Source organism: Crotalus tigris, unplaced genomic scaffold, assembly GCF_016545835.1.
Source record: "Crotalus tigris isolate CLP2741 ecotype Arizona unplaced genomic scaffold, ASM1654583v1 scf7180000018368.3068619, whole genome shotgun sequence".
Lineage (NCBI taxonomy): Eukaryota > Metazoa > Chordata > Lepidosauria > Squamata > Viperidae > Crotalus > Crotalus tigris.
This window is the reverse complement of record NW_024096968.1, coordinates 1,845,718-1,862,446: the sequence shown is the minus strand read 5'-3', so window position 1 is coordinate 1,862,446 and position 16,729 is coordinate 1,845,718. Positions and strand designations below refer to the sequence as shown.

Sequence of the window (16,729 nt, the reverse complement as noted above, 5' to 3'; positions counted from 1 at the left end):
GAAAAATATCTTGGTCTGTTCCTGGGTCAGATTTAAAAATAATGTTGGTTTCTGTGTTTGGTTTCAACTTAGAATAAGAGGTTATTCTACTATATATTTATATCTGAACTGAAGAAAGTTGGAAGTCTTTTTTTTCCCATGGTCACTTTTTACATTTTTCCCCTCTCCCAATTTTTCCTTTAATGTTACTCTGTATTTTATCTCTCTTTGAAACGTAATAAAGCTGATCAATAGGATTAATCAAGGATTGTGGTAGATATAATCTCCCTGAGAGTTGAATAACCCTGATCCTGGCGTTTCCTCCCTGCCGCTAAGGCAAGGATATTAATTGAGCCCAGTTCCCATTTTTCAATTAGGTGTCAAGGCAAGTATTATTTAAGGCAGTGGTTCTCAACCTTTTTAATGCCGCGACCCCCAACCGGTCGTAAGTTGAGGACTACTCAACCGGTCGTAAGTCGAGACTCTCTCTCTCTCTCTCTCTCTCTCCTGAATATGTGCACTGGGCTCTTCTAAGCGTATTTTTCAACAGATGCCAAAGCCATACCTGGATCAAGCTGAAAGTGGAAGGAAGTGTGTGTAGCTTTAAGTTGTTAAGTGTGTAGCTTTAAGTTTGTCCATTGCTGGGTATTAACATACTAGACTGGGAGGCTGAATTTGAGTCTTCCCTTTGGCACGAAAGCCAGTTGATTGACTTTGGGCCAGTCATTTTCTCTCAGCCTGAATCATTCTGGAGAGTTGCTATGGATAAAATAGGAGGTGGGAGCATTTTGGTGTGCCGCCTTGAAATGTACAAAGAAAGATGGGATATAAATCTAGTACTTAAAAAAAAATCAGTCAAGTGGAAATTCCACGGTGAAGATAAGGTGAGGACATCAGTTTAATGAATAGGATTTCTCTCCACTTCAGACAGATTGTGTACATAGTTGTTACATTTCTTAATACTTTTTTTCTTGAAGTTCTTGCTCAGATAAGCTTCAATCTTGCTTTGATTTCAGCCTGTCATGCATCTGAGCCAAGACAACCAGGAGACAAGTTTGACAATCCACTTGCACTTTCAATGATTTCTGTACACAACGTGGGGAAAAAAAATAGAAAAAGCTTCAAAGCTACATTTCTCTTTCAGAGCCATACTGCAGCACAGCCTGAGAGACAGGGCAGTTACCTGGGATATGCCTCTTACACTATACCACACGGTGTGTCTCCTCTACACTGATCTTTCTCCAGCACGTAGTCTTTCATACATACCGCACACAAACCTATTTGAAATGTGAGGAGTCATCAGCCAGTTTTGCCTTCAAGCTAGTTAAACTCTCCCATCACTGGAAGATTTTTCCCTCTCCTCTGAAGGATGTTGCATTATTGAAAGCCACTGTTCTGGGTAGGACTGCAGCACTAGAGGCAAAATTGAAACAGCCACTGCAGCGCTGAAGGTCTGAGGGTCTTATTCCCTTCCTGGCCCCTTTGTTTCTATCCTCAAAGCATTTTTGTTGTTGTTGTTCTGTTGAGAGAAATCGTCCACTTACTCTTTCAACAATGTTTCTGCAAAAATGGTTGGCGCTTCTTTATTTCACTTTGTATTTAAGGGGACATGTGAACCTTTTCCTTCTCCCAGGTAAGTCCTTTTTTATTTTGTTTTATTTTTCTCCATCTTTCTGGCAGCCTTCCCTCCCCTGCCACCCCTTTCTGGTGACACCTTTGTAATTTAGGTTAAGCCCTTTTCACCCTTATTGCATGCATCTGGAAAGAAACCATTTCTATATGCTTTTGTTATCTGAAACCTTGTTAAGTAGAATGACCCACATATTGTTAAGACTCTTTTGTTACCAGAGGAAAAATACTTGTTTTTCATCCTTGGGCTTTCCTAGCTTTGCTGCAATCTCAATGAAGAAAGTATTATGTTTGCTATAATAAAGTATAAATTGTGAACTATTTCAGAATAAGTCGTATTCTACTACAAGGCACTGTTAGTCTGTTGGCTTCTATTCTATTTCTACTATGCATATTGACTTGAAGAATGATCAGTTTGGACAGTGGCTGACTCAGGAATAAATCCTATAGAATTCAGTGGAATTGACTTCTGAGTAAGGTAATGAGACATCTGGCTGAAAAAATGCCACTTTGTGAACGATTACAATGAGTGGAGAAAGCTAAACACAAAGATTAAGAGACCCCCCATACCAAAATGTTCCAGTTTGATTCCAAAGCCGTGGCAGTTTTGATAAGCAAAATGTGACAGCTGTCCTTTTTTATTTTTATTTTTTTAGATCTAAAGAATAAGGCCCTTGTTGCAGCTATGGTTGCCAAGATTTTACTAGCTAGCCCATGTATTTAAAAAGTCTGACAACAACAGTGTAAGCAGGAAAGGTTTCTGTTGTGGGGCATGGTGATTGATTGGGGGGGGGACATGCCTATTCAATTTGGTCAAATTAGGCAACTTTTTAAAATGTGTGTGCAAGCTGGATGTAAAAAAACAACACATGGCAACACTACTTATACTCATGCTCACAATCAGTCACTTGTCCAGCCATTGATCCAGAACAACACAGGGGAACTTTTTGTCTTAGTTCTTGTCCTTTTGTCAAGAACAGCCAGTGTCTTTGTATTTTTAACAAGAAAGAAAAATACAGAAGTGAGCAGATGAAGTGTTTAATGGGAGAACTATTAACTCTTGTATTCTGTTGACCAAGAGGTGTGGTAGTGCTAGGCAAGTACCTTGCCCCCCCCTTCCCCTTTAATGCAAACATAGAATTGAGATCATCTCCCTGAAATTTCCACAGAATAGACCAGTGTTTCTCTCCCTTGGGAACTTTAAGACGTGTGGACTCCAACTCCTGGAATTTCCTACCCAGCCAGCTCTTCCAAACATATCCCGAAGGTACTTTTTCAGGAGGCAACTGGACTTTCTTGTTTTTCTTTGAAGACGTTTCGCTTCTCATCCAAGAAGCTTCTTCATCTCTTACTGGATGGAGCTAAAGAAGCTTCTTGAATGAGAAGTGAAACATCTTCAAAGAAAAACAAGAAAGTCCAGTTGCCTCCTGAAAAAGCACCTTTGGGACAACCATGACCTGGATGATGGAGAATTTCCATAGACACTCTTCCAAACATAACTGTTTTCTCCAGCGAGTTCCCCTGCATGACATGGCCAAAGTAAGTGAGATGCAGTTTTGTGATTTTTTCCTTCCAGTGACACATGTGGTGTTACATGCTCCAGTACTTGTTTGTTGGTCACTTTTACTGTCCAAGGACTATTCAGGAGCCTTCTCTAATATCACAGCTCAAATGAGTTGATTTTCTTCCTGTCTTGCTTTTTTAAGGTCAAGCTCTCACCATCATAAGTTTACAAACCTATAAGCCTTAGTAAGACGACACTCGGTTAGAATGCAGTACTACATCTAGTTTTGGCCCCCATAATATAAAAAAGATGTTGAGACTCTGGAAAGAGTGCAAAGAAGAGCAGCAAGAATGATTAGGGGGCTGGAGGCTAAAAAATATGAAAAACAGTTGCAAGAATTGAGTATGTCCAGTCTAGTGAAAAGAAGGACTAGGGGAGACATAATAGCAATGTTCCAATATTTGAGGGACTGCCATAAAAATGAGTGAGTCAACCTATTCTTCAAAGCACCAGAGGGCAAGACAAGAAACAACAGATGGGAACTAATCAAGGAGAGAAGCAACGCAGAACTAAGGAGAAATTTCCTAAGAAAACAATCAACTGGTAGAATGGTTTGCCTTCAAAAGTTGTGGGTGCCCCATGGCTAGAGGCTTTTAAGAAGAGACCAAAGAGCCATTTATCTGAAATGGTATAGGCCAGTGGTGATGAACCTATGGCATGCGTGCCAGAGGCGGCACTCGGAGCCCTCTCTGTGGGTACACGTACTGTTGCCCCAGCCTCGCCTCCCCCCATGACCCCCTCCTCACCAGCAGCTCCCCTGGAGGAGAGTCGCCCCCGAGCGTGGCCCACATGGAGCAGCGCAGCCAAGGACATGGCAGCCAGGCAGCATAGACAAGACTCTGCCCTCACGCCCCATCCCGCACAGTTGATGCTGTGGGATGCGGGCAGAGGGCATGGCCGCCATGGCACTTCTGGCCTGCCTGGGCAATCTGCGGTGGGCCCTGGAGGTGGTGAGTGGCCCTGTGGGCAGGCGGGGTGGGGGACGGGGTGGGGGATGGAGTGGGGACAGGGCAGGGGGTGCAGCGGGAGTTAGGCCAGTTTTTGGGCACTCAGTCTCTAAAAGGTTCGCCATCACTGGTATAGGGTCTCCTGCTCGAGCAGTGGATTGGATTAGAAGTCCTCCAAGATCCCTTCCAACACAGTTATTCTATTCTGTTCTGTTTATTTTAAGTCTGGTAGTATATCTCTTCCCAGGTTCTTTAGAATTCAAAACCTAAGACACAAAGGAAGGTCCCTTCTGCATTGTTTGCCACACCCATATTCTTGTTGTGCGCTCAGCTTCTCAGACCCTTCTCCTGACTATGACTCTTCCCACTGTCTCCCAAGGTCATTCCCAGATACCATTACATCTTGTTAAATCAATACCCATCAACCTTCATATTCTATTCATAACATAGGCAACACACAGGTACCAATCAAGCTTCTCTGTAAGATGCCCAGAAGCAAATCAGGTCAATTATTTCAGAAGCCTGTCAGACCAGAAGTGAAACTGTAAGAGCTTAAGTATTCCAGGGTTCAGCACTGCCCTCCTCAACTCACAACAAAAAGAGCATACAGATAGCTCCTGATTTTGCTGCTTAGGCATGACTGTGGTAAATATATTTGATGGTTGTCTTAGCTACCATTTTTAGAACGTAAAGGAGTAGGTCAACTTGGCTAAAGCAGGAAATAATCACATGCTGGGATTTCCAGCTGATGTTGTCCTACTTTTTCAAGCACTACCTTAGCATATGTGTTTCTAGGAAAGCTAACTTAGTGGGAAAGAAGAATGAACAGTGATCATGTCATCTATGTAAAGCAATATGGAATGAATAACTACTATAGTTACAGATAGATGGATAGATAGCTATATAGCTATATAGCTATATAGCTAGATAGCTGGATAGCTAGATAGCTAGATAGCTAGATAGCTAGATAGCTAGATAGCTAGATAGATAGATAGATAGATAGATAGATAGATAGATAGATAGATAGATAGATAGATAGATAGATAGATAACCTTTATTATTATTTTGTACTGTAGGTACCTCCATGGCCTGCTGCAGATCGCGCAGGCAGCACTGCAGCGCCATGGGAGCCATACCCTCCGACCGCACCCCGCAGCATCATCTGCACGCTATGGGGTGTGAGGGTGCAGTCTTATCCCTGCTGCCCAGCTATGTCCTTGGCTGCACTGCTCCATGTGGGCCATGCCTGGGGTTGACTCTCCTCCAGGGAGGCTGCTGGTGAGGAGGGGACAGTGGTGGGAGGCGGGAGGCTGGTGAGGAGGTGACAGTGCATGCCCACAGATAGGGCTCTGAGTGCCGCCTCTGGCACGCGTGCCATAGGTTCGCCACCACTGGTTTAGATGTTCCACAAAACATGAAATTTAAAGCCTAGACAAAGATGTAGGATGGGGCGTCATAGAAAGATCTTATGAGTTTATTCTAAAAAAGGTATTATCATAACAATGAAGTCCTTCCTGTTTACTATCTTTGTGAAAGACAGGAAGAGGACCAAAAGGTTTCAATGGGCAGGACTTTTTAGCCTGGAACAGGTTATGAGGAGGGAGCGCACAGCACCAATTCACAGCTTAGTAAAAAGACAGGATGGCAACCTTACATGAACACATGCTCTCTAGAGACTTTGGGCATTGACTCCCTTCAGCAGTCACTAATGGCAATGGAATTTGGAAGCATGGAGGAGTGCAAAATGCCAAATGGATTGCACACTAACTCTCTGAATAGACAATCACTTATTCACAGATGCAAGTCATCGGTGTATGATTATGTTTTTCATCTAATCAACATGCCAGTCTTTGTCAAGCTATTTTTTTTCAATCTGCAGTCCATATTTGTGATATGAATCCATGATCAATTTAATTGCCATTTATTTAGCATGGGAATCGCTTGATGTATTCTGTCCTATTACTATTATTATTATGGTTCATCTCACAGTCAGCCAGATGTTTAGACTGATCTTGGCTATTTATACACCTGTGGAGTACTTTCCAAGGATCTGGGATAGGCAGATGTTCTTGTTTGCTGGTGTAAAGGTATCATCTCAGGATGTAAGCTGTTCCAAATAAAGTTGCCTTTTGCAATTGACTGATAGGGACTTTGTCAATGCCAATTATTATTTGCTTCAAATTCAGTTGCTGACTCAATGGGCATTAATGTAGCAAACCACATACAGTAGTATCATACATTTATAAACAGCTGGATAAGTGGGATTTATATAATCTAAATCAATTTTCCCCCCACTCTGTGTTCTCTGGATATTTTGGACCAAATTTCCATTATCCCAGCCAGCATATCCACAGCTAGTATCCTTACCTCACTTTGAAGGACTTACTATTCTTATTTCCTTTTCCCACACAGGCTGCTTAGCAAGTAAATCAGAAGAAAGACTGTTTCGCAAACTGTTCTCCCGTTACAACCAGTACATCAGACCTGTAGAAAACGTATCCAATCCCGTGAAGGTGCATTTCGAAGTGGCAATTACCCAGCTTGCAAACGTGGTAAGGCTATTGTTTGCCAGGCTGCAGAATCTCGCATTTCAGTCTTTGGCAAAGAGACCCTTCATCTGGTGGTCGCTTCAGGGAATAATGATAGCACTTGTAGACTTCTCCCTCCCCCCAAGGTTGGAGGTGCTATTCTATGTATGTAATGAAGAAATTCTTATGAAAATAGGGACCCTGTGTGTGTGTGCAACTCTGTAGTAGAGCAGGCATCTATAACAAGACAAAACATTTGGACATTTAAAACACCGTGGCTGTGAAAGGCTGTGTCAGGCTTGTCCCAACTTGAGCATTTAGGAAAGAAAGACCCTTGTCTTTTTGAAGTGAAAGGTTACTTTTACTAAAGTCAAGTGGTTATAGCATAAGCAAAGCTGGATCTGAATATTCCAGTGCAAAGCCTGCATTTTTCCCTTTCCCCTGGCCCTCCCCCCCCTTAACCAATCTGCCAGTGAACAATGACTTTCCAACTGGATGTTTTGGGGACAGCTTTGAGGTTTGGCGCCTCTTTGGTGGAGTTTCGCATTCCTTTCTCACAGCTCTATCCTTAATCGGCCGGCCTCTTCCAGATTGACTCCTCTAGTTCCTGTCACCCTATCATTCCCCCTCCTCCCTGAATTTTATGGCAGAATGCCAGTGAGGTAGAGTATGCTGAAGATGGCAGACCTGACAGGCTTCCTTCCCTCCCTAAAATAGAGGTAAAAGGGCTTTGTCGTTTTATATAAAGCCCACCATAGGCTGTGACTATAAATAGTGCATATCAGGAAAAGTAAGAAACATTCCTTGCAAATGATTAAAGATCGCTCATTACCAGGAACTAAAAGAGAGGAAGCATCTCCAGTGTGTCCCAAAGACGCTTGCTTTCCCCAAAAAACAATTGGACTTTTTGTTTTTGTTTTGTTTTGTTTTTTCCAATCCATTTGTCTTTTGGAAAAGCACCTTTAGGCCTCTTGTTGGAGAGCTTACCAAGGGTTCATTTATGCAGGTTTTCCTCTCTCTCAGCAGATCATTCAGGGTGTCCCCTGTAGTTAACTTTCGCTTAGCAGCTCCCAGGTTATTGATTGCATTTCCATCACGATTTGTTATACGTAAAGATCTTTCAGCAAAAAATAGACACTCTGAAAATTCTATGCTTTCTTGGGATTTCTCTGACTAGCAGACCAGCCACTAACCGGGGCTGTAGAGCTTAAATGATTATCAAGGCAGCACGATGGAACAGAGTTCAGCTTCCTTCTCTATTTATTGCTAAATCAGTATTCAGAGGCTCAACGTTCCTATGTAGTCATGCTTCTTCAGTATATCTTTTACTTGCTCAGGAGGCTTTTCATTAATCAGAAGCTGCTGTCATTAACAAAATAATTATAAAAGCTGCTATATTCTGAGCTCCTGTGGCGCTTGAGATTATGATGGGCTCGGAATTCTGCTTGAATGAGTAGCACTGATATCGGAGTTTCATTGTATGTGGGTATTAGAGTGCATTTAAAACTGCTTCTTTTGTACCTGATAAAATTGGTTCTTCCCATCATGCTTCTTTGAATACCAACCTCCTGTCAAAAATCCTGGATTTATTTGTTCAGGCAGTCCATCATTTGCATAACCTCTATTCTCAAAGCTCTAGATCCCTTACAATTGTAAAAACATAAGAGAATAATTACTTGAAGCCGCACTTCAAATCCCATCGCTACTCTCCACCACTTGGGATTCTCCTGCAGAAGACCACTATTTTTACAGTGGTCCTAAATGTTAATAAGATGGCACGCATCTTAATCTTCTACAAATTCCCAATGGACAACTTCAGATGAGCTAGTTTGGGATGTAACTAGTAGTACAGTGCATGATTGGGGTACAAACAGAATTGTGTTGAATACAAATACTTGGTGAGCGATCAGCAGGAAAGCAGTGGAATAGAAGGGAAAAGATAAGGAGAGAACATGCTACCCATGCAATAGCAATAGCAATTAGACGTATATACTGCTTCACAGTGTTTTAGAGCCCTCTCTAAGTAGTTTACAGAGTCAGTGTTTTGCCCCCAACAATCTGGGTCCTCATTTTACTGACCTCAGAAGGATGGAAGGTTGCATCAATCTTGAGCCACTCAGAATTGAACTCCTGAAGTGAGCAGTGAGTTAGCCTGCAGTACTGCATTCTAACCACTGCGCCACCATGGCTCTTCACTGTAGACCAGGAGTGTCAAACTGCCAGCCTGTGGGCCGGTTGCATCATACGGAGGCTGCGCCCATTCCCGCTCTGGCAGTGCGAAAAACGTTGTGATACGTCACGACATGTCACGTGACATGGCGAGTTTCAAACTCATGCTGTAGAGCAACCAAAGCTCTACCCCTTTTTTTTACATGTGTTGTACTGATTACCAACTTGACTTTTTTGAACATACCCTCACTGATGCTCCTACTGCTACCCCTTGGAGTTCTCCTGGATTCTGCTTAACCATCTCCTCTAGAAATGTTAGAGCAAGCAACCAATCTTCTTTATGTGGCTGCAGTTTTCGAATAAACATTAATAAGGCTGTAGGCAGTGGTGGGATTCAAATATGTGAACAACCAGTGGTGGGATTCAAATATGTGAACAACCAGTTCTCTGTGTGGATAACACTTCCGGAAATCCATTCTGGGCCTTGGCAACAAAAAATTAGCTACCAGTTCTGCTGAACTGGTGAGAACTGGCTGAATTCCACCACTGGCTGTAGGTTTTGAATATGCATTGCCAACAACTACGTCAATATTCATGAATACTTTTTTTTCAGCCTCTTGTTTTCAATAGTTGTAAGTAAAGTATTCACAAACATCCCCAGACATTATCTGAAGGCAACATGTTTTTTCCACCCAGATTTCTATTCTCTGTTCCATAAAGGTCCCCATGATCCTTTCAAAGTTATTTAGGCTGACGGGAAAGAGGTTTTAACCTTTGTTAACTAGATAATCTGTCTGTAGAAATAAATTGTTTGCCTCCTTTCCTCTGCAGGATGAAGTCAATCAGATCATGGAGACAAATCTCTGGCTGCGACATGTAAGCAAATTTTCCTGCCATCAGTGTGTCAGTGTACCTGTGTGTTTACTGCCATGCTGGTTTTAGAGATGAGATCACAGTGGGTAATTGACATTCAAAAGAGATTTGGATAGGAAAAAAAATCAGGTAACTGTTTAGAGATGTTCCAAGGCACAGTATATCTATAGCAAAAGGGCACATAGTACTTCAAAAATTCATTGATTTAATGGACGAACAAGAGGAATAGGTCTTCCTTAAAGCAAAAGGTTTATTCCAGGGGTAGGCAACCTTGGCTCTTTTATGACTTGTGGACTTCAACTCCCAGAATTCCTGAGCCAGCCATGCTGGCTCAGGAATTCTGGGAGTTGAAGTCCATGAGTCATAAAAGAACCAAGGTTGCCTACCACTGGTCTATTCAGTGATGAATGAGATGAGAACCAAAAAAAGTGAGGGCAGGAACTAAAGTCATAGCCAGGGAAAAGAGGCAACACAAGCAATGGGTGTTTGAGGGCCAGCGCCATGATTAAAAGTATTCCAGCAACCATAAATGCACCTGAAAATGAACTGTAGGCAAGAAACTCCTTAGAGATTGGATATCAGATCTTGGGAGCATTTGGGTAAGAACCATCACCCTAGTTTACAAACCAGATTCAGCAAAAAGCAAGAAGAACTTTCAGAGGCAGCAGAGACATTAGTGGAGGCAACATAACTTCTTATCCAGGAGATTTGATCCATTAACTCTAAAGTCCGCTAAACCAAAGTCTGTTAAATGGAGACCTTATTATAATTTTAGTGGGCTATTACAGAAGAAAAAAAAAATAAGGGGGGATTATTAACTTGAAGCTTATTCCCAATCTTATGAGTCCAAGAGAATGACTGAGGGAACTAGGTATGTTTAATCTAATAAAGAGAAGGACTAGGGTTGATATGATAGCAGTCCTCCAGTACTTGAGAGCCTATCACAGAGAAGAAGGAGTCAATTTATTCTCCAAAGCACCTAAAAAACAGGACAAGAGGTGTGGAAGATCATTAAAGAGAGACCCAACCTAGAACTAAAGAGAAATTTCCTGGCAGTGAGAACAATTAGTCAGTGGAATGGCTTGCCCTCAGAAGTTGTGGGTACTCCATCATTGGAGGTTTCCAAGACAAGATTGGACAGCCATTTGTCCAGAATGGTATTGGATCTCCTTCCATGAGCAGGAGATTGGACTAGAAGACCTCTAAATCCCTTCCAACCCTTTTATTCTATGTTCTATTATTCAAATTCAGGGGTAGAGAAATTGTAGCAATCTTGAGGTTGTTAATTCTTGGCTCCCAGTGGTCATGATGATGGCACAGTTGCAATACCTTGAGGGCAACTTCAGTAACAACCTTAGTATGAGGATCACTTTACAGGTACAGTATATCATAGGACTGAACACTTATTATTTCTCCTTTTAGATTTGGAATGATTATAAATTGCAGTGGAATCCAGTGGAATTTGGTGGAATTGAATTTATCCATGTGCCATCAGACAAAATTTGGAAACCTGATATTGTGCTTTACAATAAGTATGAACATTCATCTTCATATTTAGTCATATTAACAGGTTTATTTTGAGTTAGAAAGGTACAGCTTAAAATTGCTTTGTGCTTGCATCTGCAGTGCTGTTGGAGATTTCCAGGTTGAAGGACGAACCAAAGCTCTTCTCAGATACGATGGCACCATCACCTGGACACCACCTGCCATTTTTAAAAGCTCCTGCCCCATGGATATTACCTTCTTTCCCTTTGATCACCAGAATTGCTCTCTAAAATTTGGATCGTGGACATATGACAAAGCCAAGATAGATCTTTTGATTGTTGGTTCTAAAGTAGATATGAAAGACCTTTGGGAGAACAATGAATGGGAAATAGTGGATGCTTCTGGCTATAAACATGACATAAAGTACAACTGCTGTGAGGAAATCTACACGGATATAACCTACTCTTTTTATATCCGAAGGCTGCCCATGTTTTACACCATTAATCTGATTCTACCTTGCCTGTTCATTTCATTCCTGACTGTATTAGTATTTTACCTTCCATCTGACTGTGGGGAGAAAGTAACACTTTGCATCTCTGTCCTCCTTTCACTGACTGTTTTCTTGCTGGTAATCACAGAGACAATTCCCTCAACTTCTTTGGTCATCCCACTAGTGGGAGAATATTTACTATTCACCATGATATTTGTGACACTCTCTATTGTGGTAACAGTGTTTGTACTGAATATCCATTATCGGACTCCAACTATGCATACGATGCCCAACTGGGTCAAAACTGTCTTCCTTGGTCTTCTGCCCAAATTTCTCATGATGAAGAGACCCATACAGAAACGTGTTGATTCCCAACCCCCCAAACCTGCGAAAGAAAGCGCCGCTAAGCCCAGCAAGCCCAAGGCAGATGAGCTTGCAGAAGTGAAAGTCCTCGGTGAGCACCAGTGCTGCCACTGTGACAACTCCAAGGACGTGGCTGTGAGGAAGAAAAGGAGACAGAGTAGCCAGTCTGCCAAATGGGAGGCTGAATCAATCGAGTATTCCCCAGAGGTTAAGGAAGTCATTAACAGCGTTCAGTTCATCGCAGAAAACATGAGGAGTCAGAATGAAACTAAAGAGGTAAGAGCTCTGAGGAATGAGATTGATTGATTTCTAGCTCCAAAGACTATAGTAATTTGGGGGCATTTCTCTAAATGTGGTAGAAAACTAAAACCTAGTTAGTTGGAAAAAAAAACTTGCACCTGAGAGTTAGAGAGGTGCAATGATGCAGCACTATCGGCATGAATGTGTAAGAGGCTGCCTAATTGAGCTCTTTAAGCAGCATCAGAATTGTTAAGTCCTGCTAGCTAGAAGAAGTGAAATTGGTAAAACATTTTTTCTCTGGTTTTCAGTTTCTTCTAGCAGCAGAAAGGACTGCAGACAGGATAAAAGGGAACTCATGCTAGCTGTGTCTCAATTACCAGAGGCACCATTTCAAGGATTACCTGAGTGAGATTCAGCTGATCAACAGAAATTCTCCAGAGCTTTAGAAAAAAAAAAAAAACGTTTTCACTGGAGATTGCTGTAGCTTAAAGATGAAGCCTTCTTTTCTCCCTCCCCCCAAAAAATGTCCTCTATCATTAAGCCATGATAATGGACATAACTATCTCTTGCATTGCTTAGCACCGTTCATCTAACAGTTGATGGCAGAGTAAACTCAATTGTAGAAAAGAGAGACCAACTGATTCTACATTCCAGTTGTAAGGGAGAGGGAAAACCATAGCTATGATCTAGCTATATGCAGACTGACATTCGATAATGCTAGACTAATACAACTAACACCAAGACAAGGGAAACCAACTGCATATAGAGGAAAGAGTTTGAGAGTCCCTTTGCAAAATATTGAATAGAAGCATGGTCTGAGTGCTTGTATCTCCTTGCCAGGCTTTTCACTGCTTAATTACTCCATGCTTTCTTTTTGGGGTGCCAAAATGTAATAAAAGCTCTGTGAAGGTTCCTGCTTCTTCTTCCTTTCATAGTTCATTCCCTTCCAGGAGACAGATAAACAGGCAACAATGCAAGAAGGAGAAAGAAGGGCTAGGGGTTCCAGGATTGGCATTGGCCTCCTACTGAGTTATGGGGCTTGAGAGATGCCCAGTTGTCTCAAACCAGATGCCCTCCAAATTTGTTGACCTGTGAATTTCTAGCAGCAAGAGAACAGCTATAGTACCTGAAGTTCAAGACAACAGGCTGAGGAAGGCTAATCAAGAGCAAAGATGGATAGATAGTCGAAAGGGACAAATTAGCCAAGTATCATCATGTACAGTGGTACCTCAGTACTTGACTGCTTCAAAACTCTTTGAACTTGGTACTTGATGCATTTTGATGTGAAAATGTTGTCCTGGTACTCGTTGTTTATTGGTACTTGACATGCTGCAATAGGAAAAGGGGGATGGCCACAGAGAATAGACCTGAAGTTGGCCATGCTAGGAAGGTCGCAGATGTAGGAAATCAAGGTGGAAACTAGGGGTCACCTGGTAAATCAGTGGTTTGTTTGGCACTCATCATGTTTAGTACGTCATGCCACCTGGAACCATGATGTACACTCAGATAGCACAGTATATCCTTTCCTGGGCATTTTGCTAGTTAAAGTACTTTTGACACTATGTTTACATGAGCTACAAAAGGGTATGATGGCTTTTAAAATGAACCGCAGAGGTTGTGCTAATGGCTTTGGTTACTTAAACGTATAAATATTTCATGTCGGGAGGCTCTCTGACTTTGATAATAAGGCTCTAAATAGACATGTAGAAGCTCTAGGACAGAGGCCCTGATCCCAAGATGGAATTTGATCAGTGAAGGTCTATTGAATTCTATAGGCTGTGCTGATGTGTAGAAACATAGAAGATATTTTGAAAAATAGCCGAGCACGTATACAAGATCTAAACTCCAGTATTGTGGCTAAGCCTGGGTTAACTATGGCAATCAAAGATTTAGAGAAAAGGGCCTTCAACAAATATAAACTTTAGTGGAAAACCTCCTAGTGCAGAAAGGAAAGCATCTGGCTTTCTGTCCTCAGTTCATTAAAGAAGAGATGTTAACCGTACTATTTATATTTATTGAATAGAAGGCCAAGGGCATGACAGGGATTAGGAAGAAGGATTATTTCTATTTTAGTTTTGCAAAGGAATATGATTTTAACGTGCTGGTTAAGTTTGGACTTCAAAATAATTCTCACTTTTATGGTTCTCCAAGACCATTTTTGTCAAGATCTATCACCAACACAAATAATTGTTGACTATATATATATTTTTAAAAAGTGATTTATGTACTAGAGAGACAATTTTACAGGAGCTATACTATAACACCTAAAAGATGCCCAGTCTTGTTTAAGGAACTCTAAAATAAGCTCACCTGCAGAGAAGTCTAAACTAAGGATGGGAACAGCTGATCTTATAGATGTTGTTGAATTATAGCACCAAACAGATCTTGTCAGCAGCATGACTCAAAATGAGAGATAGTGGGACTTGTAGCTAATAATTATGCAAGGCTTTGTTCTTCTTATCAATGAAACATTTGTAGGTAGCAATAACCTAATACTTATGTAAAAGAAATTAAATGTTCTGTAATTTATTGAGAAATTGGAACAATGTGTAACATGACAGCAGAAAACGTGCCAAATTCTTCTTTACAAATAATACCAAAATATTATATAATTGTATAACAAATATATATATATGAAGATTCAATCTTGTGACCTATGGTTACACCAATAAATGTTTCATATGAATCTATCTGAAGATTTTAAATGTATCTTTTTTGAAAAAAAAGTAATTGAGAAATCTCAGGAAGCACAGAGTCATTTTAATAGATAGTGTCAGTTAAATATTATGAATTCAATTGAACATGTATGTGTTTTCTTATGCATTGCAGGTAGAAGATGACTGGAAATATGTCGCCATGGTAATCGATAGAGTATTTCTGTGGGTGTTCATAATTCTCTGTGTATTTGGAACAGCGGGATTATTCCTACAACCATTGATAGCAGATGTATAATATATGGGTGGTGATCCACATTTTGCATGATCCTTTTTAATAAGATAGTCAAACCACACTTTGGCAACAGTTTATAGAATATCAGCTTTCATTTCAAGCCAGAAGAAAAGTATTCTCATCACTTTACGATGTATTAAGCCAGCCTTTTAGATGGGTAGACTAACTCCCATTATCCACAGCCAGCAAAACCTATGGAGTTCCACCTCAACCTTTTGGGAGGATAGTAGATTGGAGAAATCTCTGTTAATATAGTGGCTTTCAAATGTTCCTCAGATAATCCTTTCTACACTGATTTTTCTGCTAAGAAATTCTTGGTTACAGTATCTGCTATTGTACATATCTCTAAGATAAACAGCAGATTAATATTCATACTGACTCAGATTCCTGCTCCTTTGTACAAGAATAGGTTTTTGCTTCATTTATAGAAGGAATAAAATAGTGTAGGTCAAGATGAATCAGAAGAGAATCACCAGTTCAAATGCTCACAACTGTTTGTCAACATTCCTGGTAAAGACAAATACTTTATACATAAGCCATTCATTTTGCAAGTAATAAATGTATAGTTTGCTGAGTGATGCAGTGGCCTAGAAGTGAAGATCCTCGCATCCCACTCAGAAAGTTGAGAGTTTAATCCTAGGCAATGACAGATGTTTCTTTATTAGGATGCAAGCCTAAATGTCAGGAAGGCTATCCGGCCTGTAAATGCTCAGCTCCACTCAGTCTCCCTGATGCCACCTTGAAATGAAGGATTAGGGCAGTGGTTCTCAACCTTTTTAATGCCGCGACCCCCAACCAGTCGTAAGTCGAGGACTACTCAACTGGTCGTAAGTTGAGGACTACTCAACTGGTGCAGCACCGTTTGCAGAATGGGACTTTTGGCAGGCTCAGCAGGGCAGAGACAGCCTGGACAATTCCTATTGGCTTTTGAAAGCCAATAGAATTAGACTCTATTCAAGAGAGTCTATTCTATTGGCTTTCAAAAGCCAATAGAATAAAAGGGAGTAGCACAGCTAAGGAAAAGGGGAAAAAAATGGCGGACTGCGTTGTTTGGCGACCCCCGTGAAATGGTCGTTCGACCCCAAATGGGGTCCCGACCCACAGGTTGAGAACCATTGGATTAGGGGGTCATAAAAAAAAAAAAAAGGAATAGATTGCTAATCAGTCTAGTGAAGTTATTAATAGTAGCTGGTTTTTTTTTTTCTGTATGCTTATCTTTCAAATTAAAATCATGCTATTTTCCTCAATTAGATAAACTCCAAACATGCTTGATTGTAAACCATCATCCCTTCTTTTTAATGCTGATGGTGGGGGAGAGATGAAATTTAAACACATGGAAAGCATCAGGTTGATGGACAGTGCACTTAACTATATCTGAAAGACAACAGAGAAGGAGAATAACCAGATGTTTCTCTGATAGTATCTGAGGGTATGGTATCTCATAGTATAATTCCTGACCAACCACAGAAAGTTCACTAGACATTATTTGCTACATTTCACATGAATTAAATAC

At 41.0% G+C, this 16,729-nt stretch overlaps 1 protein-coding gene across 2 annotated transcripts in view; it reads left to right on the top strand.

Annotated features, from left to right (window-relative positions):
- Positions 1-15,588, top strand: part of CHRNA6 (cholinergic receptor nicotinic alpha 6 subunit) — a 59,839-nt gene extending 44,251 nt beyond the window's left edge. Inside the window, exons 1-6 of one of the 2 annotated variants that reach the window (XM_039351011.1) lie at positions 1,289-1,612; positions 6,532-6,671; positions 9,648-9,692; positions 11,112-11,221; positions 11,316-12,303; positions 15,097-15,588. In XM_039351011.1, coding sequence (XP_039206945.1) covers positions 1,534-1,612; positions 6,532-6,671; positions 9,648-9,692; positions 11,112-11,221; positions 11,316-12,303; positions 15,097-15,219 — 1,485 coding nt within the window. In that variant the 5' untranslated portion in view covers positions 1,289-1,533 and the 3' untranslated portion in view covers positions 15,220-15,588. Of the gene's footprint in view, positions 1-1,288; positions 1,613-6,531; positions 6,672-9,647; positions 9,693-11,111; positions 11,222-11,315; positions 12,304-15,096 lie in introns of those variants that run through there. The other variant, XM_039351012.1, reaches the window with a different exon arrangement.
- The last annotated feature ends 1,141 nt before the right edge of the window (positions 15,589-16,729 follow it).